General features: G+C 37.9%; 2 protein-coding genes, 1 long non-coding RNA gene, 2 other non-coding genes and 1 pseudogene across 10 annotated transcripts in view; 3 read left to right on the top strand and 3 right to left on the bottom strand.

Moving 5' to 3' along the window:
* Positions 1 to 1,818: 1,818 nt before the first annotated feature.
* LOC113679992 (uncharacterized) lies at positions 1,819 to 6,395 on the top strand. Its single transcript, XR_016181207.1, has one exon. It is a non-coding gene; the product is annotated as an uncharacterized LOC113679992 (transcript).
* Positions 4,873 to 7,526, bottom strand: LOC113679993 (dynein light chain Tctex-type protein 2B pseudogene; annotated as a pseudogene). Its single transcript, XR_016181214.1, has one exon. The product of XR_016181214.1 is annotated as a dynein light chain Tctex-type protein 2B pseudogene (transcript).
* Positions 7,527 to 8,065: 539 nt separating this feature from the next.
* LOC113679948 (uncharacterized) lies at positions 8,066 to 11,781 on the top strand. 2 transcript variants are annotated; one of them, XM_089187904.1, is made up of 3 exons: positions 8,066 to 9,312; positions 9,990 to 10,084; positions 10,585 to 11,781. In XM_089187904.1, exons 2-3 carry the CDS (start codon positions 10,077 to 10,079, stop codon positions 11,195 to 11,197), a joined length of 621 nt encoding a protein of 206 aa, XP_089044030.1. In that variant the 5' UTR covers positions 8,066 to 9,312; positions 9,990 to 10,076; the 3' UTR covers positions 11,198 to 11,781. The 2 variants fall into 2 exon arrangements, with proteins under 2 accessions (XP_089044030.1, XP_089044029.1); XM_089187903.1 differs by lacking the exon at positions 8,066 to 9,312 and adding an exon at positions 9,637 to 9,906.
* On the bottom strand, positions 10,372 to 13,963 carry LOC149037661 (uncharacterized). Its single transcript, XR_016181221.1, has 2 exons — positions 13,868 to 13,963; positions 10,372 to 12,598 (listed from the first exon to the last, which is right to left on the bottom strand). It is a non-coding gene; the product is annotated as an uncharacterized LOC149037661 (long non-coding RNA).
* Positions 13,964 to 15,283: 1,320 nt separating this feature from the next.
* Positions 15,284 to 25,048, top strand: part of LOC113679989 (transient receptor potential cation channel subfamily A member 1) — a 31,389-nt gene continuing 21,624 nt past the window's right edge. Inside the window, exons 1-2 of one of the 4 annotated variants that reach the window (XM_089187885.1) lie at positions 17,447 to 17,745; positions 18,122 to 19,479. In XM_089187885.1, the coding sequence (XP_089044011.1) occupies positions 19,402 to 19,479 (78 nt within the window). In that variant the 5' untranslated portion in view covers positions 17,447 to 17,745; positions 18,122 to 19,401. Of the gene's footprint in view, positions 15,642 to 17,012; positions 17,746 to 18,121; positions 19,480 to 23,373; positions 24,748 to 25,048 lie in introns of those variants that run through there. The other 3 variants (XM_089187884.1, XM_089187886.1, XM_089187883.1) reach the window with 3 other exon arrangements.
* Trnaa-agc (transfer RNA alanine (anticodon AGC)) lies at positions 23,044 to 23,116 on the bottom strand. The gene has a single exon. It is a non-coding gene; the product is annotated as a tRNA-Ala (tRNA).

The raw sequence follows: 25,048 nt of genomic DNA, 5'->3' as shown, positions 1-25,048 counted from the left end.
TGAAAGAAACAATCAGATTTACATGCATATGGTGGGTGGAAAGTAGAGATCATAAATTGTATTAACTAGAGTGCATCTCGAATGATTGTCATAAAACCCAAATTAAAGTAGTCGCAACAGCCAATCAGAACCAGGGAAAATATCGCAAGGAGCCAGTGAGAACGCAAAGTAATAAGAGACAAACTTTATAAAACGCGGGAAAACGCAACAGACGAAGGCGTCATTGCTTTCAGCTCTGAATCTAAAAACGTGGACAGAGTGGTACCAAACACCAGGTACAATTGATCATGATTATTTTGGTTGCAATGAAGAGACTTACAGGTCCGCGCTACTTATTATAGGTTGAACCGCGTTCGTTTATTTATTTGTCGCGTGTTACAATTTTTTTTACGATTTACGGGGACGCCATGTTGTGTCATTTTGGTGCTCATCCTAGGGGCACCAACATGACGGCCATGTTGTTTTGTTTCGCCATTTAAGTGATTAGCTATCAACTGTGAACTTGTGAACATTCATCTCAACACATTTCTTTATATTTCTGATGCTCAGGGAGCTTTTCGGGCCTATTTCAATCTCGAGCGACAAAGAATTACGAAATTAGAAATGGTTCTATTTTCAAGATGTAGAAACCCACGTTACTGAAACCTTTCCACAAGGCTAATGTTTAGGAAATCTTTCGTTCTGTAACAGCGATTTCGTGAAACTTTTGACGATAAAAACGAACGGCGAAACACAACGTTTTAACCAAACCTCGGTCATTTTCAAGTGAATAGTATGAATGTCACGAGGAATATTTATATGTGCGTGTAAGAAGTATAAAAAATTTTTGGAAGAGTAATTGGACAATAAGAACATGCAAAGAGAAGAAATTATTAGAAACTAATCAAAAACCAAATTCCAAACTGAATATAAATAAAAATTAACCGAACTTCGCAAGAGGCACTATCACGGAGGCACTATCACGGAGGCACTATCACGGAGGCACTATCACGGAGGCACTATCACGGAGGCACTATCACGGAGGCACTATCACGGAGGCACTATCACGGAGGCACTATCACGGAGTTCTAAATATCCAGAGAGGAGGACGTTGATGAACACATCATTAACATCTCCTTGTACAAGCTTTCCTTTTTCCAAAAGCTTGTGCTTTGTCGTGGTTTAAAATTTTCCATCCCTAAACACGTGTCCTCGATTGACATAAAGGCCAGCTTTGAGAAAGCTTAATGGAAACTCGAACCACATTTACCGGAAGAATTTCGTGACCTTGCAGCGCCTGCAAGATAGACCAAAGTGTAGAGGTAGACCACCAAAATACTATCATCCCTTGCTAAAAAAGGAGAAGGAACTAGAATCACTTTTTCGCCGGATGCTCCCCTCTGCAATTGCAAACTCTGTCCGTCCGTCAGGTTCCAGGCTGGCCTATCTTTATGGTTTGCCTAAAACGCACAAGAAAGACTAGCTATACGACCTATCTTGTCAGCTACTCAGACTTAAAATAATGCCCTCGCCAAATGGCTAGATGACAAAGTAAAACCTCTCGCCCTAAACCAACATACGATAAGCGACACCTTGAGTTCGTGAATGAGGTCCACGAATTGACGATTGACAACGGATGTACCCTTGGAGGAGACCATACAACCAATCACCGATAAGGATTTGAATGAAGGGGTAAGTTTCTAAAGAAACTGTGGTGCTGCGTCGGTGGGAGAGTATAGCAGGTAATTTAGTGTTAACAACTGGGTTGAAAACGTAAATTAGCCACCGTAAAGAGTAAAAAAGCTGACGAAGGGCTAACGCTCGAAACGTCAGCTTTTTTACTCTTTACGGTGGCTAATTTACGTTTTCAACCCAGTTGTTAACACTAAATTACCGATAAGGATTTCACTGATAATTGGTTTAATGAAACACACCACCTTAACCTCAATAAGCTGGACCTTGTCGATCTTAGAGCGGCGACAAAAGACCAACTTTTCTTTTTTAACAGCCATTCCTATGAACAAACAGACAGAATTGCTATGGGCTCCTGCCTTGGTCCTCTATTAGCCAACTTCTTTATGTGCAGCATTGAGGATACTTTGAAGCATGAGGGCAAGATGCCCACATACTACAAGAGATATGTGGATGACACACTGACTATCATGCCAGTCATAACATCAGCAGTCAATTTCCTCGAGATTTTAAACCAGTGCCATTCCTCTATTAAGTTTACCATGGAGATGGAGAGTAAAAGTATGCTGCCTTTTTTTGGGCACCCAGCTGCTAAACAAACACACATGTTGAGACTAAGGTGCACGTTAAACCCACAAATACTGGCCTTCTGCTGCATTACAAGAGCCATGTAGACGACCGATACAAACGCGGGTTACCAAAACCTATGCTTGATCGAGCATTGCGGCTTTCATCCAATTACTGTTGCTTCTCTGAAGAATGTGATCGACTGAAATTATTGTTTTCTCAACTAAAATATCCTGACAAGCTTGTCAACTCTACTTTTTCACGTTTTATTGCCGCCAAAGCATCGGATCAACCTGTTTCTTCGGCGACTGTCAGCGATCGAACAGACCCCATTCGCGTTGTCCTACAGTTTCAAGATCAGGCCTCAGCCGATATTGTACGTGTCCAACCTAAAGATTTGAGTCAGAAGATCCACACGACCGTCCAGCCTGCATTAGTCAGCCAGAAGATTGAATAAGATTTTAGATTACAAGAAGCGAACTGAGCCACCGGTTTTGAAACAACAGTGCCTTGTTTACAAATTTAAATGTGACCTGTGCGATGCAGGTTATGTCGGTTTTAGACGCGGCCATCTGCACCAACGTGTTCAAGAACACCGAAACTCGACTTCATCGATTGGCGAGCATTTTAGCGACAAGCATTCTTTGGCCCCCCGGCCCCGAGGGATCTTACGATGAATTTTAGTGTTTTAAAGAAGTCTACGAACAAATTTGACTGCCTACTTTTTGAAACTCTATTCGTGCAAAGATTTTTAATTAGCTATTTAATCTTTTTTTTAATTTGGTTTTTAATTAGCTTCTAATTATTTCTTCTCTTTGCATGTTCCTTCTGTCCGTTATACTTCTCACACGCATATACACACTCAAAAATTCTCACTATTCACTTGAAAATGAATGAAGTTTGGTCGAAACGCTGTGTTTTGCAGTTCGTTTTTATCGACAAAACTGTAATAGTCCTTCTTATTTTGGATTTTTAAGATGTCACGTGAAAACCAAGGATAGCCAAACACCATTCATTGCTTTAAAATGGCTCACCGGATCGTGGCTAAAAGAAGCAACAATATTTACATTTATGACATTACAAAAAGGAAGAGTGATTTCCATGCTTAATCAAGATACAGGGCTCCTCTGAATACCACTTTTACAATATGGGCTACTTGTGTATTGCTACCAAAAGACAAATAATACAAAAAGCTTTTCATTTTCGTTAAAAGCACGAATTGTTATCATTTAGAGAACGTGCTATCTGGTTTATATTGTTTTTTCTTTAAAATGATTTCACCGGGACTCTAAGATGACAAGAGATCAAGTTAATAGTTGTTTTCCTCGTTTGTTTATTCATTTAATTTACAAACTTGAATGACTCCTCGGTAACAAAAATTGAAACTGAAATCAAACTAATTGTTCTCTGGCTTAAAGCCGGTTCTTACATATGACCTAGAAGAGAAAAATACACTGTTCAATATTTAATTCGATATTTCTTGAATTTATAACAAAGCTTGACTTTTGGATGAAACTAGAAAAAAATGCTTGGACACTCAATTAGGGGAAAGTTGTTGGATCAATACATGAAGGTATTTCATGCCTTTACTTCAAGGCGAGGGTTGGAGCGATAACCATGATATGATAATAATATTTTTATTAACCATTTTAACTAAAAGTTTTTGCTCTTGGTCTCGTTTTGAGTTTGAAGGTATTTACAACTCGCGAATGGCCAGTTCCTTAGGTTCAATAAGGAACAAGACCCCGAGCGCTAATTATTCTTCTATATTACGAGGAGAGATGTTTTGATATTAACCGTTAACTCTTAAAGACGCTTGTTTATTGAATTGATTTTAATACATAATGGTAGGTAATTAAAAACATATCAATTACTGGACGACAGTTTGCTATATAGGAAGATTTATCTAAGAATTAAAATTGACATCAAGAGTTCAACAAACTCAGGCAAAAGCAAATACTTATCTTCGAAGAATCCACTCAGTAAGCATACATCGGTAAAGCAAAACTTGGTTGAGAATTAAGCGTTAGAAAATGGTCCCCTAGAAGAAATTTCATACAAATATTTGACCCATTAGAATTGCTATCAATGATAAAGACGAATCAAGCCCGCCAAATGTTGGTATATATTGTATAAAAAGGTGCCATATAAATCTTTTAAGGATTAAAAATGGCCTTCAGCAGCTTACCTAAGGGCTTAAGAGACAATTTTTTCAATACCGTTTTCCTGCCCGCTGAGTGACATCGTGGCCAAGAAAAATGACAGTCCACTCATTTTTATTTGCAAGTGGTTCTATTTTCACCTCGATCGTAAGCGAAAAATTTTAAGAATTGGAAAAAGAAGTTAGTCTTCACATTTAAGAAGCCTGATCTATCTAATACGTGATTTCTTGTTAAGTTTGTGCTTTGAATTTTTTTTTTTTTAATTGTCAAGAGCAACATCCTTATATAACTAAAAAACAAGTATATAACAAATAGGGATTGTTTCCGTGCGCAGTTTAATACAGCTGCAGTTTGGGACAGTTTGAGATGAACTTAAAATTCACTCGAAATTTTTCGTCTTAGTCTTGCTTTTGTTTCCTGTACAGAAATTAAGGTTGAGGGTCTTCTGCAAATCACTAACATAATACTTAACTGAAACAACTTCAAACCATTTTATTGCTTTATATCTATGCCACATAGTTCTGAAATAATTAAATGTTTACACAACGTCACATGCCCCACATTGTCACACAATGCTAAACTTCTGTTGGCTTATCGTTTCCATGGAGATCGCACGTTTAAGCCGTAAACTACGACGCACGAACTATCTCTCAATTGAGTCCCCACCAATAATTTTGTAAACAATATCTTGAAGATTGGTAATAACCAAACCTGAACATCATATCACACAGATGCCGTTGAGAATACGACAGACATGATCACCTACAAATGATACCAAGCATCTTCCTAACTCTCTCTATAATCTTAAATTAAATATCATGAAAATTAATGGTTTACTATTTTAATTGGCAGACCCCTCCGTTGGTCTTTTCTAATTTTCTTATTTTGAGAACAAGCTTTCTTGAAGACATTGTAAGTGAAAATTCTAAGTCACGCCATGAATGAAGAACATTATTACATAACTCGGAGTTGGAACGTGTCAACAATCACACATTTCTTTCAAAAATACCCTAACGGAGGATATCGAAACGTCTTCGGTGATTCTCGAACATGCAGTCTAAATTAACCAAAATTTTTCTCAACAACTTCCGAAGAACCTCATCCTCATTATCAAAGTGATTGTTTTATTGAATATCACCGGGTAAACGTGATCCGACCTAAGTGATCGGAAACCCTGTTGAACCGTTGCAAACCGGTTGATACTTGAAAATTTGAGATGGCTAAAAGAGACGCTCCAATTAGATTTTAAACATTGTATCAGCTAAGGTTTGTATACTAAATTACTTTTTGTTATAAATAAAAGCTTAAATAAAAAACCCCAAACAACATATCTCCAAACAACAAAGGAAACTTAATCATCACAACAGAAGCACTCACGCACTACTTAAATCAATTTTTTTTCAGTATCACGCATGCGATAAAAACTGTTTATTCTCGATAAATTCCAAACACTGCTGCTGTAGCAAAGAGATCATTGCCACAAAACGATGATGAGGCCACGCGATCTGTTTCAACATCCCAGAGGCACCGGCTTGCCACACGTACTCCTTGGTTATTCAACTGTCCAATGGTCACGACACAAACAAGTTTAAATCTCTCAAAACCAAGTACCTTGACTTTATCTTTGATTTCGTCTGCGATGCAGGGAAGCAGGCTCTTACATTTTTCAGGATCATATGGAAGCTCCTTAAGGTGGCTTTCCAGGACTCTGTCTATGGCATCCTTAACGTCGTTACAGCGAAATCGTTTGTCCGCATCAGGACGTAACTTGTATGTATTGGCAATCTTCGCTGTCAGTTGATGCGGAAGCTCGGTTTGGCCGGCTTGATGTGATCTGGAATACAGACTCATGGATTTTCGTCTGGTTGCTGCGTTGGCCTTGGAGGTGGCTGACAGCGTACGAATCTGTCTGGCGACGGGCTCTTGTATGTTCAGTGTTGCCGGTTTGTTCTGAACATCCGCCGCCACAGAGCTTCGTCGACTGGACACTTCACTAACAGGCATGTCAAAACGCACTTCCTGTCTTGAAAGATAAACCACTGGACCTGAACAATGAACAATTATTTCAGAGGATCGATCCAGTCTTATTTATCTCAGGTTTCACTGCTCACGTTTTGATGATTCAGTGACCGCTGAGTAAGTGAACCTTTACTTTGTTCGGCCTTATTTTAATTCACCTATTAGTGTATTCATCATTTCCGCCCGGCTTTGTCTGGAACAATGGCGAGTGTTAATTTACTCCCACTTATTTTATCGCAATTACTTGTCACCTTCACCAATGGATTTCTCTCAGCTAATGAGATGTTAATTTGGTATACAGCTGTTAGCAAAGACACAAGTGCAGCTAACATATGAAAAATGCTGATCGCTGACTAGCGCACCAGTGTTCTACCAGAGAACAGATCCCATGTTACTCAATTACACTCACTTCAATCCTCTGAGTCTGAAATAACGATATAATCTCCTTAACGCTTAAATGATATACTCATGGATATTTTAGCATGTCTAATTGCTTGGATGATTAGGCATAGCGTGCGTGCTTAACTTGTATCTGTCATGTGATCAGAGTTCATAGTCCAGTTTTGGAGAGTAGGCTTTCACGCTAGTAAGGAAACATTTAAAAGTAACTTGTTGGATATCTACCACCCTATAAGATACTTGCCACATCGTTCCGAGTCATTCGTCTACAGTCTCAATTGAAAACGCTAAAAAAGGTAAAAAAGGACTGAGGCAATTAATAAAATTCAACACCGACTGATGCTTGAGCTTGGGGTAGCCATCTTACAAGTTTTTAGGGGACAAAGGTTGCCTGAAAGGAGCAAACTAAGATGGCCACGTTCTATCATGGCTCTTATTTGTACAGAACTACATGCTTTGATAACAAACAAAACTTCCTGTTGTCACCTTTTGAATAGCTTTTATTTACAGACCATTTTTTTTTCGTCTTCGATCTCTGCATCTGGGACTTAAGACAAAAAAGGAAAAAACCCGGGTACGTCGCTTTGCTAAAATAGACTAAGAAGATGATTCTATTCTATTCTATTACGATTCTTTTCGTAAGTTTTCCCGACAATTCGCCTGTACCCATCCTGGGTGAGGAAAGACGCTGTGAGTATATCTTATGTCTTATGCAAGAACTCGACCCCAGCGGAGATAGCGTGCTCGCTAAATGATTGCGCCACCGCGTGTCTCTGTTTGCTTAAAGAATTCAGGATATATTTCGGTCTTAAAACACAGAGTAAAAACTTCAAGGTAGAAGAATCCATGACTTTGAGGTTTAACATTTTCAATTCTGGCAGGGAATCACTCTGGCTCCAGCTAAATAATAATTTGACTCACCAAGGTACAAGAAGTTTTGAAAGAACCTTGAGAATATCAAAATAACTTTTTTATATATCAATTGAGTTGATAATATACATTGGCCATTGTAAAGACATTCTGAAGCTGACGTTTCGAGCGTTAGCCCTTTATCATTTTCTCTGACGGAAAGCTAACGCTTAAACGTCAGCTTTAGAAACTCTTCACGCTGGATAATTTTCATAATCAACTCACGGAATTAGTAAGAGCAAATCATCTTGTAAAACCTTCCACCAACACAGTTCCACATTTTCTTTACAATTAAAAACATGACCCTTTTGCTTTTGAATATCAGATCTTTAAAAACTGAATAGTAATAATTATGTTAGTAATGAGCTGAACGCACATGTAGTTTTCCTCGTCGCCGTCATCGGTTCAAGTCTCAAGCTGTTCTCCTCAATTGGCTAATTATAAGACACCATTAAGTGCAGACACATGTAGTAAACTTGAGCTTTTATATGATGGAAAGTCTTCGTCCGCGGGCCCTACGGAGCATCAACTTCATGCTGAACCTTTTATCTTCAGTTTCGGTGCAACATTGTGCGTTCGCACAGAGCACAATAAAAAATCTCCTACGCTTTTCCCATTAAATTAGTTCTTTCCTAATGGCGAGCAGCCACGGATTGTTTCCTTCGTTAAATCCATGCCGTAACAGAAGATAGACGAGGTCATTAGCATTCACAAAGGTAAGTGACCTCCTTCAAAAATGGCAGTAAATTGTTTTTACAATCGTTGAGCTCAACAGGCTGTGAGAGTTTTTAAATACTAAATATGAAGGTATGCGGTTCTCTGTTCAGCTTATCTTGATTTGAATTATTACACTGCTCAGGTTAAAATCGTCACCACAATAAGAATATTGGCAGATTTAGAGAGTTGTGTGTATGATAATATGACGCAATGTGGATTCTAATCAAACTGACTGTTTGTGAACAATTCACCTTACCTTACATGACCGTCTCAGTGGGGTTAACCGTTAACCCAATCTCGTAACCAGATCCTACTAATTGTAACTGAAATTTACAACCGCTTGGCCGTGAAAGGTCCGGGTACGAGACTACTGTTGGCCGTAAACGGCCAAAATATCCAGCCGTTAGGTGTTAGAATAAAAAAGACTTTTAACCGTTAATCGTAAAAGACAGTTAACCGTAAAAAAGAATTTCTGGTGCCAGAAATGGAAAAATATTAACCGTTAGCCATAAATTGGCCAAAATTTTAACAGCTAGTGGTAACAAAAAATAACCGCAAAAAGTTTTCTGTGACCAAAAAGGAAAGATATCAACTGTGAGCCGTAAAAGCCATCACCCTATTGAGACCATCCTATGCTGACCCTGAACGATTCCCATAGTTGCCGCGTTCTGCTGCTGGTCACCTGTAGATAGAACGTACTTGAAAATTCCGGAAGATTTACTGGAGAAAACCAAACTAGTTCTGGTTTCCTTGCCTTATTGCCAACTCACGTAATTGGAAAACCAGCTCAACCCACAGAATCTCTCCTCTTTCTCTAGATCTCTAGATGTTGGACGCATGAGTCATGCATTTCGAGCAGAATGGAAAGGTATCAAATGTCCTTAAATGATTTTTTTAGAAGATACCTTAGATAAAGGCAAATATGACCTAGACAAGTTCAACACACATTACTAACAGGTAGTGAAGTCCATACAGGAAGAAATGATCAGCGATGGAAAATCCAGAATTTTCGATTACTCACTTATGCGCAATCAAATTGTTTATTCAACACTAGGTTTGTCCAACGTGAGAACTATTTTCAACTTTTTGGATTACTTTTTCTTGATTTAGCTAAATAAATCTGGTTCTTTAAAACTAACAGAATGCGAGAGGGAATTGATGACTGAATTTAAGCTAGTCGCACTTTGTCCTCAAAGTCCCCCATGGGTCAGGAAATACAATGCGGAAACTAATAGGACATTTGTTTTTCTACTTATTTTTGGGTTAAACTGTAAGCTAAGCGTTACACCGCAAGACAACAAATCCAGGCAAGAAAGCCTCTCTTCGTTTATGGAAATAATTGCCTTTGTTCTGCGATAAAAGAGATTTGTAACGCCGTTTCACTGACATGATACTCAGCGTCATTAATAACTTTGGGGCGAAATTTTCCACCAAATGAATGCAGAATCTGTCGCCATTTGAAGTAAATTTCGTGACTCTAACTTTTGATTTTCAAATTGGTCTACGAACTATATCATTACATGAATTCTATCGCAATCGTTTCAGGTCTTTCAACGGTTACAGCGTGCAAACCTAAAACGGTTTTGGTAGAAGAGGCAACTTTGGGAAAGCAGCTGTGAGGCAAGTGAAAATATGGAGAAGTAAGTAAGAAGCAGCTTGCTTTTGAATTGTTTATCCTAACATCGCTTTGATGTATTCTGCTTCGCAATCTAGTAAAAGTCTTTTCTTTCGACGAATTTAGTCAGGGGCATTGATCAGTTCTAAAAATCCATCCGAATTAAAAAATCGGCGACCGAATATCGGTGACTGTACAACTATAGTTTTCGACTCTTAAGCTTTGGGTCGTTGATCATGATCATGAATATCTTAGCAGTGTGGGAGGGATTATCGTAATTCTATTATATAGGGTGTGCCGGTAATTTTTCATATCAATTCAGAGAGGCTCCATGAAATACCTCGGTTGTTGACATCCTCGTACGGTGGAGCGCACGTAATTAAACTCGACCAAATGTTCACATCACCGATACGATAAATATAACTGGGATCAAAAAGCAGAACAAAAACAAACGGTGTTAACTAAACAAGGGTTCGCACGTCAGCTCATAAAGGCAAGCAGCTTGTTTTTTAATTTTTCTTGAAGAACAGTCGACAATTCAGAGTTTGAAACAATGAGTGCTTCTACAGCAGTTAGAAGAAGATCAGTGACACTCGGTTCTTTGGAGCCATTTCTAAGAAAGCAAAAGAGAGATCGTCTGCGTACAACGAGCATCAATTCTATCGCCTCCGGAATTGCGAGCTCAGTGGAACGACAACGCTCCTCGACATGGCATGGCGCAGAAGTAGAATCAAGCGGCCTGAGTTTGGGTAGTTCTTCAAAGCTTGCCCTCCCATCAAACACACCACATGACATCGCTGATTTGAAAGATTTCCAGGATGAACTGGAATCGCAAGAAGTCATCAAGCACATTATAAAAGAAGAGTTGGACAACTCTCTGATGGATTGCGACTACGATAGCCAGCGATGCGTTTCTCAGTGTGCAAATATTAGCCAAGCAGTTGAGTTGAGAGTCAAGGAAATTACTCCCCCGGAAACCAAAGTGGTGGCTGTGGTGTACATCGGTGAGATTCGGGATCAGGGTCTTGAAATCACCAGCCAGTGCTTATGGGATCCTGAAACTGACAATTTTGTAACTGCAAGCTTCAAAAGTAAAACATTGTTTGCCGTCTGTACTGTGTTTACGGTTCACTTCTAAAGTATGCGACATGCCTTTATGGGATTGAGATTTTACAGAGTCCTGATGTAGTTTCAGAGCGAGGAGCTCACAAGACGAGGCCGGTCATCAAAATAAACATCTATGAACAATCTTCCAAAACTTTGCATGTATATGTTGCATGCGACCGCCGGCCTTGAAATAAGAGAATGAACATAATTGTTTATAATTATTTCCGAAAATCATTATTTTCACTGATGTTAATCAGAACAATTACGCAGCATTTTGTTCTTTCAGATTTCCTCACTCGTTCTTCTGACATTCGGGTATTTAGAGGCTTGTAACAGACTCGTAACTGCTTGTTACGTCGTCTTCTCCATGTTAATCAGCGAAAAAGTTAGTTCATGTCAATATCTATTTTACAAATGACTGGTATAAACGGATTGCCGCCGGCATGACTGCATGGCTGTTAAGCGACTTTAACCCTCGATATCGTAATTCGCTTCGACAATCTTGACAAGGAAAAACTTAGACAATTCAGATGAAAATATTTGAATCACAAATTATATTCATATTTCCAACACATGTTAAAGATACTGAATAAAAATAAACAAAATTTAAGACAACCAAACGTTGTTGTGCAACCCACAAATCTAGTGTCCTTCACAACACAATAGCTACCTAATGTTTTGTCTTTGCATAAGCAAATCTTTAGGGTACTTTGTTTACCATAATGAATCATTTAAAGCTTCACTTGCCATGAAATGGCAAAAAACTGACGGGAATCAAGAACGAAAAATGCTGAAGCTTATGAACTAAGTGTCTCTAGCGATGATTTTTCACTTACTATGAGTCAGACACCAATAAACAATGGTCTTAATGAGCTTCAGTCTAAATTTAAAAAAGCTAATGCTGAAAAGCATTAGGATGAATCTACTAGCTTTCTATTCCAAATGTCACAATCTGATTGGCGACCCCCCTTGCTATCTATTCCGCGATGGATATTGTGTAAAAAGACCACCCTAAAAGTGTGTAGTTGTAAACAAATTAAAACAAAAGCATGAGCCCGCCTCGTCATTAAGTTTTGAACGAGTAATATATTTAAACTCAAACAATAAGATTATTTGCTCCGCCAATTTCTATGCATAATGATTGCTTCAGGCTTCCCCCTAATTAACTATCACGCGATAGCAACTGATTGAGCTCTTCATCTAAGTCCCGTCCACAAGTGTCCGCATACTTCAAAAACGGAATGTTTTTTCTTTCATTTCAGCCTCCACATGTAAATTACTCTCTGTCACCAGAAACGGAGGTTTTCGAAAAAGCCAGGTTTTCGTTTTTCTGCGAACGATCGAAAAGCGGATTTTTGAATACGGTAATGTCATCCCACAAGTCCAGTTCATCCCGGTCGGTGTTACTTTGGTATTTGGGCTTCTTTAAAGCCTAATGGAATACATGCAGTTGCAGTTTAGTTTGATAAATTTTCAAGCTGAAATTAAAAGGAAGCGATTAAATGTGCTGATGTCGCTTTCTGCGCCAGTGTCGAGGACAAGCGCGATAAAAATGATTCTTACAGAAGGCCAGCTACACCAAGGTGGTTTCTAGGTCAGACCAGAAACAACGTTGATTTCTACATGACTGGAATTATCAAAGAAGATCGAAAGATGTAACAAACACCGTAAAAGAAGAGGAGCTGACCGTTGCATGCGGGCTCATACATTACTAACACTGCGCATGCATCATCGTGTTTCATCGTTTTTGAGTTTCGTTTAGACGGGCGAAATCGATTTTGAATACGCTACGTGTCTACGAGTGCTTGTTTTGAAAACGGAGTGAAAATTCTCTCTTTTCAAATATATTTGGAAAAGTTTGAACGGAGCCCTGGTTGTTAAATATTTTGCGAGAGCATCGTACAAATCAAAGGAATACATAGTTTGTTCTTGTTTTCTTTCTCGCCAAGTTGCAGTTGAAGGTTAGTCTTGCGAAAAGACACCACTTTTGGAATTACCTCATTAGGCTTAATCAAAGACTCCTTGAAGTTCTAATCCTTTGCCAACCCCTTCCAATATTTCGAGACGTACCGTTATAAATAACCATATGATTATTGACCGAAAAAGCACTAAAAGTAAAACTACGCGTAATAGCAACCGACATAAAATGAACTTTCAAGAAAACCCCCTTTTTATTAGAAAGCCGGATAAATGGACCGCCAAAAAGTAAAAATACAGAAATTGAAGAATTCGAATGATCACCCATATGATGTTGAAAATTCAGCCTGCGTCCACAAAAGTAACAAAATATAACTGAATAATATGATTCACGCGGTCAAACCGGGAGCGAAATAGCTCAAAAGTTATTAGCGTAACAAAAATAGAGGTCAAATCCAATGAAATTTGTAAAACCTCAAAACATGGTAAATCAGCTGAGTGAAATCAGTAAGACCTCCAAACATGGTAAATCGGCTACCAATTATGTTTAAGATGTGGCTAAATGGCAGCCAAACAGATACCGGAAAATCAACTTGAGGATAGGGATTGAAATTACTTTCTCGGCGCGACCATAGTTATCGTTGGGATTGTTGTTGTCGTCGATTTTAAGACTTTAAAGCACTTTTCTTTTCAGTTGAGTATTCTCGGCACATTCCCTCTTCGTTTATGAAGTATACAAATATGTATTTTGGGAAAGTATGGGATGAAAAGATGCAAAATCCACCTTGGTCAATAAAGCGTATGGCCTAACGCGAGAGACGCCATTTTCATGATAGGAAAAAATTATGCCTTTATAATCTGCTCCCAGATATATAAACAGAAGACAATAGCACGAATATAGGGACAAAGGCAAACTAAGTAGGGTAAGTTTTAAAGTAGAAATTAGTTGTCTTACAGTGACGTCATACCATGCGGAAAAAATTAAAAAGAGGCCGAGGAAGTCATCTTTTCGCTGACACGGGAAGTCTTAATTATTGGTTGCATGGGTGTCACCAAGTGTCTGTATTTCTTCTTAGAGATATTTTAAAAGAAGTTACCAACAGGTGCTTAACCGCTGAAAAGCTCATTATATATGTCTTGATGACCCATCCGCAACGCCAACAAACCCCAAACCATTTTTAACGTCGAAATTTTAGTGAGAAATAAAAAATCTTGCTAATTGTGACTCAAGGAGACATAGGCTTAACTTGTAATGTTTTAACAGACATTTAACTAGTGATAGAGACTCCAAGCGTTTTTACAGCTTATCACCAGAAAAGATACATTCATTATTTTGAAAGGCAAATTATAATTTACATTATTTCTCAGTCTAATATTTTCGTTTTGAACCAAAACCAGCAAAACGATTTTTAAGTTTTAATAAAGTTTTTTTTTTTTTTGCGGAGAAACTAGTTAACCTAAAATTTTCTGACTTAAAATGTAGCACATTGGAAATGCAGGTTAGCAACTTTTTGAATCCCATGGAAAATAAAGTTTTCCAGTTCTCTTTTTATGATTTTGTAAAAACCAGTTTAACAAAATATTTTTTACCGTTGTGAATAGGGTATTATTCTTTGATAGATCAAATGTGAAACTCGACGGCCTTAATTTGGTGATCACGACTATTTTACATCCTTCCTTGGAGGTCTGACCCCTGGCGTTCAATTCTTACCCTCATTCAAGAAAGCTTGCCAAAAATTTAACTCTTGAAATTTATCCCCTCTAAGAAAATTTGACATACGATCAGCAAAATAAATGTTAGAAATCCTCAGCCACCGAACTTTCATTTTATATCTGAATTGAAATTAATTTTTTAATAATTTTTCAACATTTTCTCCGCTTTGTTAGAAGCGGTGGCTACTTTCTATGTCTTCGAGGGTCTGTGCTTAATAATGAATGTTTTGAGTGCAATTCTTTTGTGAAGATCAAACAATCAGACAGTTGTATTGCTCTGAAAACATCAAAATAAGACGGCTCTCTTTGCTTAACAGCAGATGCATATTCACTGAAAAAGACAAGAAATTAGGTTCAATTGTAAAATAGGTCCTCAGCCATTATTGTTTTCTGCCTCTTAAAAGTTACTAATTCCTAACACCCTGTGGTGCTATTAGCACATATCAAAATTCAAAATAGATAATTGAACTTCGAATTAACACAATAACATATTTATTACGTGCGAGAGTGGATGTCAAAAATTATCTCCCGTGCACACATATGTGTATATCTTACATATGAGAAGCTGACTAGAAGCAGATTGAACCAGCTTTAACAATTTAAATTCTCTATGCTTTCACGACTCATGCAAAAAAAGAAAAATAATTGACAGGCTGTCGACGAATTATTTAAATCGGTATTCTTTATGACGTTTTAGCTGTAGGTAGTAGACGCATATTTAACCATAATTTTCATATCTCCACTGGTGAAACATGGACACGGAACTAGAATTTTCCGAGGTTGGAATTGAAAGGGAGAATGATGAAGAAATAGAACTGATAAAGAGGTTAACAAACATGGAAGAGGTTAGTAACACTTAACATATCTGTTTTAAATGTTAAGTCTGCTTTTTTATAATACATAATACCAGCCCATCATCAGCTGTCCTTCAGGACGCTGATGTCCTTCACTAGTGGGGATGAAAGAAAATCTTCTAACTGTGGTGAGGACTGGAAGCGTATTATCAAAAGAACAAAAAATATGAGAAAATTGAAATTCATATTTGACTCACTAAAAGAAAGAAATGGTTTCAAAGGCGAAATTCCGAGACAGGAGATAGAAATATAAAGTAACAATGTCTACCAGCAAATTTATATGCATGGTCGTTGTCGCTAACGACTCTGCAGCGTAGCTACAGGTGTACGATAGCAAATATTGCTACACGTGTACGATAATAAATATTGTAACTTAAGTTGGCGAATTGTTGCTTTCTTCTATCCTTATCTTATTACAATATCAAATATTTTCGACCAATTCAAGCCGGAACCAGTTGACCCCATCGCCTGAAGAAGACTTACAGTAAGCAGTCGAAACGTCGCGATCTACATCTAGTGACTTTGCCGTAAGGCAACAGAACAAATTTATATTATCAATTCAAGTTATGCTTACATGAATAAGGAAAGTAGTGGTCATTCTTGTACAATTCTAAGCTAGTATTGGAATTTAGGGGTGGGAAGTGGTGCACAACACGATAAGTAGGAAAATAAAGGCTCAAAATAGAATTTCTTCGAGCAAAACTGAAACGGTGTTACTCCAGTGAGCTTTCTGCTGCTCACATCACAGACGTTCAATATGTACTTCCTTTTCCTTAGATTGAGAAATATGATATCCTCTTTGCTGATTGAGTTCAGAGTTTCGTTAATTTTGGTCGGCCTTTAATTAAACCGCATGAGATTGACCAATACTATTGATTTACCTCCCCTTTAATAAAAGTCAAGTCATTTTCAAAGGCAAGAGCGTTAATAGACCGATAGATGCATTTAATTATTTTCCGCCCTTAGAGTAAGAACTGACTTTCCTAACGATTACATTGAACTATCCGAAAGCTTAGCATGCTAAACAAAGGTAATACTCATGATTTCCTGGGTTACGATGAACCAACACCGTGTCGATGTGTTTCAGCCTTCGCTCTGGGCTCTGGTTGAAAGTTAAATTAGGCGAAAAGCAGTTAGTTAGCGGGGCGCCACAGCAGCGAAAAAGGACCGCGGAGGTTTGGGAAGTCTCGCGGAAAATATTAAACAGAAAATACTAAGATCTTTCCCCCGGTGTTTTCGTTTCTGTCGCCTTCTTTTTCATTTGAGAAGGCCTTCCTGTTATTCCTGGAAACATTGAAATCATCGAATCACGCAGCAACTTGTTCAATTTTGCCCCTCTTTTTGAGTCAGAGCGATGTGTTTCCGCAAACAGTGGGGATGAATATTTAAGAAATAATAAATATAAGAACTATAAGGGTTCTGTATTTATTTAGGAAAGGAGTTTATCAAATTTCCGGAACGTATGGTTCAATCTTTAAGTCTTAACAGCAACTTTCCCGCGGCTGAATCTTAAAAATAGGTTATGTATGTAAATTCATAATTCAAGAAAGACTCATTCGAAAGCTAGTAAGCTGTCTGGAAAAGCTAAATCATTGTTAAGACTTCAGCCAAAGGAAACTCTTAACTTATATTTGCGTCAGTTTGCCTCCGAATCGGGACTGTTGCGACTATCATGCGTTCTTTATATTTTCTAGCTTTTTACCGAAGCTGTTTTGGTGCCAATCAGCAACTGTGTAATCCAACTGATCATTATGCAGAATATAAAAAATGTATGTAGGCGGCTCTAGGCAAAACACTCTTCAGTACGGTATGCGAGGGAGTTTGGACCACACCATCTTCTCCGCCTCCGCAATTCAAAACTAAGAACCATCGCAACTTTGTTGACACATTTTCTCGAGCCAGCAGCCGTTTAACTCATTTTATTTTAAGAGTGTACGTGGCTCCTTAGCACACTAACATACTCAACAGGGAAAGGTTATATTTCTGAGTGCTCTGAAATTTGTGCGACGCTCGTGAAATGGAATTAGCCCTAATAGAGTCAGCACCAGATTCAAACGGCAACTGGAAAGAGCCTGCTAGCTTGATTGGAAAACTGGTAAGCCTGTGTTAGTTAATATCAGAAATGCCTGTGTGCACCTTATTCCATACCTGTTAATGTCAGTTCTCAATATCAAGGCCATCAAGTGGCGAGCTGCTCTCAAAAATGTCATTTCTTCAGGCTAGTTTAAAATCGACATACAGAAGATATCTATAAGGAAAACCGGTGGTTGTTTTCGGTTTTTTGGGAAAGTTTAGTTGTAGCAAGTTTGAGAAGAATTTGAAAAGTTCCAAATATAATCGCTGATTCCAGACTCCGGGAGTGAATAATTTCGGGATATTACCTGGTTTGAAGAGCATTCAAAAGCAATTTGCCTTCAACTTTAATTGGAAGACTGTGATATTGAAATACCTTGTTTCTTTTGTAATTTAAGAGCCATTAAAAACGGATCAGCTTGGTTTCCCAGCAACAAACTGTGATCCTTTCAAAGGATGTGAAGATAAGAATTAGTTGGAAATATACTGTATTCGTGTTTGTCATGATTTGTTTATTACGATGTCGTGAGCCGTGGAAAATTAATGCAGATGGTTCACAACACCACATGACCTACGGCTCGTGCAATTTTGAGAACTTTCAAAACATCAATCGTGCCCATAAATCACGAAATGCACTCGCGTTCATACGATTTCCTATACAAAGAGCCAAACACTGTGCAAACTGTCGCACATCATAAGAGCGCAAGGCAACATTAGCTAAAAATAGATACGACTTTGTTATAGGATATGGACAAAATAGATGATCTTTGAAAAGTCAATAGAAAGTAAACAGTGCATTGGTCCATATTGCAAACAGATAAAAGTCGATAGAAATTGATGTTATTCCATTTTATTTCGATTATCAGTATCACTCTAATCAATTTCATTCAATTTCTCAAAAAGAAAAAGAGCAATCGGAGTTGAGAACCAATAGACAAGGTCAAGCTACAAAACCTTTCCTTCAAGTATCATGCTACGAGAAAATTACCTCTATCACTGAACCAGACATTGCGGCGCCCAATAATAAAAAAATGGAGCCATTATCGTATAATACCAAAACCACGTATGTAGTCCGTATGGTGCGTTCGGTCAAAGGTGCATTTGTCCGCATTTTTGCAATCTGTCCTATTTTTTCCTTCATAAAACAATACATCAGTGACGCACTCGCCTGCTTTACGGGTGTCATTGACATCCTTTGTTTCTGACGAAGAAAATTAGGGAAACACAATAGCATCCATAAACAAATCAAATTCTAAACCTACGGTGAATATAAATTAAAAGCAGTTCATGATTTATGAGACTAATTGGAAAGTTAGTTAGCTCTCTCGAAAAGATAAATCTCAAAACTTCAGCCAAGACAACTCGTGACAGCTGGCTCTTGAATCAGGAACGCTGTGACCTAACCTTTCAGATGATTGATTGGCAACAGGAATTTTCAAATCAAACCGATCATTATACAGCATTAAGAGGGCTGTGGGCACCTCTTAAAATAGCACTCATTATTAATTGCCGGAAATATTTTGGGAAAACATTATCTTCTCCACCTCCGCATTCAAAACTAGGAACTATTGCAACTTTGTTGACGCATTTTCTCAGGCCAGCAGCCTAGCACACTGATATAGTCAACAGGGGAAGGTTATATTTCTGAGCGCTCTGAAATCTGTGCGACGCTGGAGAAATGGATGAAGCCCTAATAAAGTCAGCACCAGATTCAAACGGCATCTGGAAAGAGCCTGCTAGCTTGATTGGAAAACTGGTAAGCCTGTGTTGGTTAATTTCAGAAATGCCTGTATGCATGAAAACACTTCATTCTACACCTGTTAATGTCAGTTTCTCAATATCAAGGCCATCAAATGGCGAGCTGCGCTAAAAGTTGTCGTCTTTTCAGGCTACTTTAAAATTTACATACAACAGGGCAGTAAAAACACCTTTAAATTAAACTAAAGTATCTATAGTTAAAAAAAAAACTGGTGATAAATTTCGGTTTTTTAAGAAAATTTAGTTGTAGAAAGTTTGATAAGAGTTTGAAAAGCTCCAAAGTAATTGTTAATTCTCAACTCAATTAGTGAATATGTTTTCAAGTGTAGAAGATGGATTTAGAATACCGCCTGACATAAGAGTAATAAGATCAAAAGTATCCAAAGTGTTTCTTGGAACTTCTGCGAGATATAGAAACACTTTCGATGAAGTGTATGGGGGCTGTCCTTCGTATAACTATGCAAAGAGCCAAACGCTACGCAGGCTGTCACACATGAAAATGCAAGGCAAACGTTTGCGAAAAAGAGATGAAGACTTTGTAATAGGATATCGATAAAGTCGATGATCAGGTAAAATCAAATGTACATATAACATTGGAAATCAAAAAAAGTCGATATAAGTTGTTTTTTCTTGACTGTATTTTGATCATTAGCACATTCTTAGCAATTTCATTCAAATTCACAAGCCATAACAACTTTACACAGTATGCTGCTCCCGTGAAATGCACGCTTCAATAAACTCGACAGTCTAGCGCTTAAAATTGAAAAAAGGACCCACTAACGAGCAATGTAAAGAAAGAAAATGCAAATTCATGTGGCCCCCTGAGGGAAAGTTTAATCTCCTGTTCTTTTTCTTTAAATAAAACAACAAATCAGTGACACAGTCGCATGCATTACCTGTGCCACTGACATCCTCTGTCTTATTTGGACTTCCTCTACGATCTCTCTACGATCTCTCTACGATCTCAAAGTGGGAAATGATGGACGAGCGTGTGGGTGTCACAACAACAATTATTTTGTTCATAATAATTGCGCACAAAAATGCGATTAGTGGTTGATGTAACACCGAACTTTTATAAAAATGTTTGGTCCAACAAAACCAAACAGGCAATCCAACTAGGCTACGCAAATCGTATAATCTATTCCAATATATTATTATTCGATCTAAAGAAAAGAACGAGATACATTTGAGAAATTGAACAGGATCCATCGATTCATAAACACACGAGTAAAACTATTAGATAGAATTACAGCACTGAGAACTTACTTCTATGACGATGTCTAGTAGGATTGTTTCACGGTGTATAGCTACGTACAGGTCAGCAACAGATGAAACAGGTCAGGGTATAACAGAACACGGGTCAGCAAGACAGGTTAGCAGAACTTGTACGTATCTTCGAATCTTAAGTATCTGAACTGAAAACTGAACTATTCACGTGGCTTAATTACATAAGCTAGTGTCAATCAAAATCAATCAGGAAAATCAAGTTAATAATTCATTATATTGACGAAACAATGTTGGTTTCCAAATGTAGCAGTCTTCTTCTCACTTTTATCTCCTTCCTTCTCAAATGCCAGGCGAGGTAGTATAGCGAAACAAAGAGCCTCCCACAGCCCAGCAGAGCCGTTTCCTTTGCCTTTGTATTTTGCGATCCCGTTTGTTAAGCAAAAGCTTTAGGGCGAAATATTTTGGAGGAGAGTTCAAATGCTAATTTTCAGAACAGCTCTGCACGTACCTGCTAATGGTGAGGTTTTGGGCTCGCACGCGGGGTCGCAAGCATTTTAAAACCCGCAGTGCAAAGTGACGGATTCTTTCAAAACGATTTCATTCTTTACTCTGTAGTTGTCATATTTTTTCAAAAGTGTCATTACAAATTAAACCAAAACCGATTTCAAGTCTTTCTATTCAAAATACCCAACTGTTTGGAAATCAATGGCCTTTGGGTAAAATTGAAACAAAAAATTTTAAAAGAGACAGGTCCATAATAGTGGAAGAGTGTCATTTGTTGCTAGTGACAACAAGAATAACAAAAAAGTTTCAGAGACTTCATCGAGTCCTTACCATTCCTCTCGCGGCCTCACCTTTTACGGACAAGTTGATTGTTCGCCCATCGCGCAAAGACCAAATCACTGGCAACGGATACCAAATATTTTGAGAAGAAAATTGTGAGAGAATGAATTCTTTTTTACAAACCCAGGTATGTTTCCAAGAGTAGATGCACTCATTTGTTGCGGCTGTATCAAGAGTCCAGTCTAAACCGCTCTAATGCATTCTAAAGGAAAGCTTTATTTCTATTTCTGAACAAACAAACAAAAAGATGGCGATGTGAGGTAGAAAAAAAAACTTAACTTTACAAATTCTGTACTTACGTTTTACAGAAATTTCAAGCCCCGGAGCTTATCTGTCGCGTATAATGACTCTTGTTATTCAATTAGCTGTGTTAAATTGTGGACAGATTGAAATGTTGATACTTCAAGCTAGGTTCTTCCCATAAAACTTCTCTATGTCAATGTATGGATTTTTTTCCGTATGAGCTACGCTATGAGTAAAACATATCCGATAACAGATTTGAATAGAACGAAGGATATAGAGGAGCGACGCTTGGCAGCAAAGTTTAATAAAAGTGAGTAAACTGATAAACAATCATTCTGCTATCATAATAATCGCCGGTTAAGTCTTAGTGTCTGAGAGAATTGTATTTTTCTTGCTTTACCATTTTCGTATACGAAGAGTATCATTTCAGGACAAATAAATTAAATATAGACCAGGTTGATTTTCTCATAAAACAGCAACTCGTGTCTTGGTAGTATGACAGATGAGTTTTTGTAACAAATGTTTGGTAACGATGTCGGCCCCTCTTTAAACAAGAGAGAAATTTATTCAAAGCCATAATTTGGGAGGAAACTTTTTTTTAAAACTCTCATGCAGGAATCTATCCATTCTGCCCCAAAATCCAAAGTAGCAACACAAAAAACTGTAATATCTGGCTCTCTCTGAGGTGAATTCTGAGGGATAAGAAAAGTATCTTATTTCAAAGCTGTCAGGTCTAAGCTGAATTTGCGTAATTAACACTGGAAGGCCACCTGAATACACGGTAGGACATTAATAAAAATTTCGTTAATTCTGTATTACGCGTTGAATTTAAGAGCAAAATTCGATTTGACGTTTCATAAATCTCATTTACCAAAACGATAATTTCCAAAGGTTTTTGTATACTGTTGTGCGCCGAACTGTTGAGCGCGCGGCAAAAGAGCCATACATTAATTGATATTGTGTTCACGATCATTTTCCTTGCATAGCATACTGCTCATGAGCCGTTACCATGGGATATAGGCGGCAAAAGGTTTCACTCGTGATGCAAGTTTGAGTGGACTGTGAAATCCAAAACATCCGTTCGTTTTGGAAAATCTAATGTAAGTTCATCTGTGAAACGCAGAGAAAATTTCATTCTTCACGTACTCCGCTCACAGTCTTTTTATTTATTTTTTATTTATTTTTTGATTTTTTTAAAATCAATGGTAAAAAAGAAATGAAAACTATTTTAAACTCAAGAGCAAAAATCTGGAGGATCCGGGCATCGATCCCGGTACCTCCCGCATGCTAAGCGGGCGCTCTACCATTTGAGCTAATCCCCCAATTATAAGGAATCTTCTCTGATTTATAATGTGTGTCTTTAGTGCAGACACCTCTCTATCAGTAAAGAGAGTTTCCGCCGGGTGCTCCGACAAAATTATAATATATATTTTTTTCTGATATGAAAATAATAATAATAATAGTATCAAACTTGATGTCATTCATTTCTTTGAAAAACCGATTCACGAAAGGTTTACAAAGGAATGCCACAGACTATTTGAAGGCTTGCAATTTTTAAGATATGCATCCAGATTTTAAAAAAACTACTCGTTACAGTTTGCTACTACATGTTGTCGAAAGACTATTCTAAGAATTAAGGAAAAGTGATAATTTTCTTGGTATACCATTGCTTTGTAGCTCTGGTTTTGTTCTTCTGTGAGACAGCGTCCTAATAAATCAAAATGTGCGCCTGTTTTTGTTACTATACATTTGAAAACTGTCTGTGGAATCGTATAAGTGACGTCATAGTCGTGACCTATCAGCAAAACAGACACCCCTCCAATACGGGCAATTTGCTCTGTTCCTTTACCCTCCTTGTTTGGAAGGTTTGACTGTATTTTGAAAGATTTCAAGCATGTGGAGTATATAACTGAAGAAAGCAGTGGGGTGGGATCATGATCACCTTTGCATAACTGATTTTATTTCACCTACGGTTGTAATCGATATATGTGAAAACAAAAGTAAAACGTCACTTCCCTGGCTTACAAAGTCACCAAAAAACTTATAAATTGTCAAACAAAGAGGCCAACCGAACAAACTGAATGGCAATAAATGGAAAAGAAATATATGTCATCAAAACTGAAGAAGCGTCATGTGTTTCGATATTTGAATGTCTCATTACGCAAGTGAATTTTTTCATTGTCTGCTTGACGCTTACATCATCGTTAGTTTAGAGTCACGAAGATGACTGGACTTTTACTAAAGAACGTTCCTCAGGGATATCCTGAGAACGTAAATACCTAAGATATGAGAATCTCAATCTCTATCAGGCCTTCATCTGGTATTCCGAATATATACAGTTATTTGTGATGCTATTTAAGTAGAAATGCTAATTGTTGCCTCTCCAAATATATTACATTAGAATCGATTTGCATATCAATAAACTATTGTAAACATACCCACGTCACCGTTGGTGAAGTAGCTTTAAGTTTGTTCGGTGGTGGGACACATGTCAATAAATTGATTGTTAAGCATGTTCTGAGTTAGGTGCAAACAAACTTTCGGAGCATCCGCAAAATGAAAGAAATAACTTTGTTCCCAAAGAAACGTGGTTACAAAATCAGTCTTTTCTTGGTGGTCGAGCGAAGCAGGTCGTAATAGTTCTACAATGGCTGCGTCTCCTGGAAGTATGTACCAAAAACAAGTTCTTAAAAAACGGCCAACGTCCTACCTACAGTCATCTTTAGGATCTTTGTCCAAATCAGACCGATATAAAGAGAGAGATATCCCTTTAAATTCAAATCCGCCAGGCAGCCCGGAGATACAGCGATCAAACATCAGCTTAAGGAAGTTCAGTCAAATAAGTGCGCATTCTGATGTTTCAGAGGCTGATGAAAACCACGCCGATACTAACGGTAACTCAACCAAACAAACAGGGACGCCAAAAAATGCCATTCGGGCAAAACATCACCAGGTAAGACATCTTACCTTACTCAAGCTTTGGAGTGAGAAAGTACATGAGTTTTTCGTGTGATGTCCATTGTTTAGCGATGTTTTGATGTGTTTAGAAAGACTAAGGTGATATTTACTTACATACTTGCATCGGTAAGTCGCTCCCTTCCTTCCTGGAAGTGTATCCAGCGATTTGACTGAAACTTACTGTCAATTTAAAAATCTGGATTTACAAAACTGTGTGATATTTCTCGAAGTTTCGCACAACTCTTAGATAAACATCGCTGTGAAGAAGCCTTGAGGTTTGATACTATATTTTAGCC

Source organism: Pocillopora damicornis, chromosome 11 (genome assembly GCF_964200805.1).
Source record: "Pocillopora damicornis chromosome 11, jaPocDami1.2, whole genome shotgun sequence".
Lineage (NCBI taxonomy): Eukaryota > Metazoa > Cnidaria > Anthozoa > Scleractinia > Pocilloporidae > Pocillopora > Pocillopora damicornis.
Note: the sequence above shows the minus strand (reverse complement) of the source record. Positions and strands in the feature narration are given on the sequence as shown.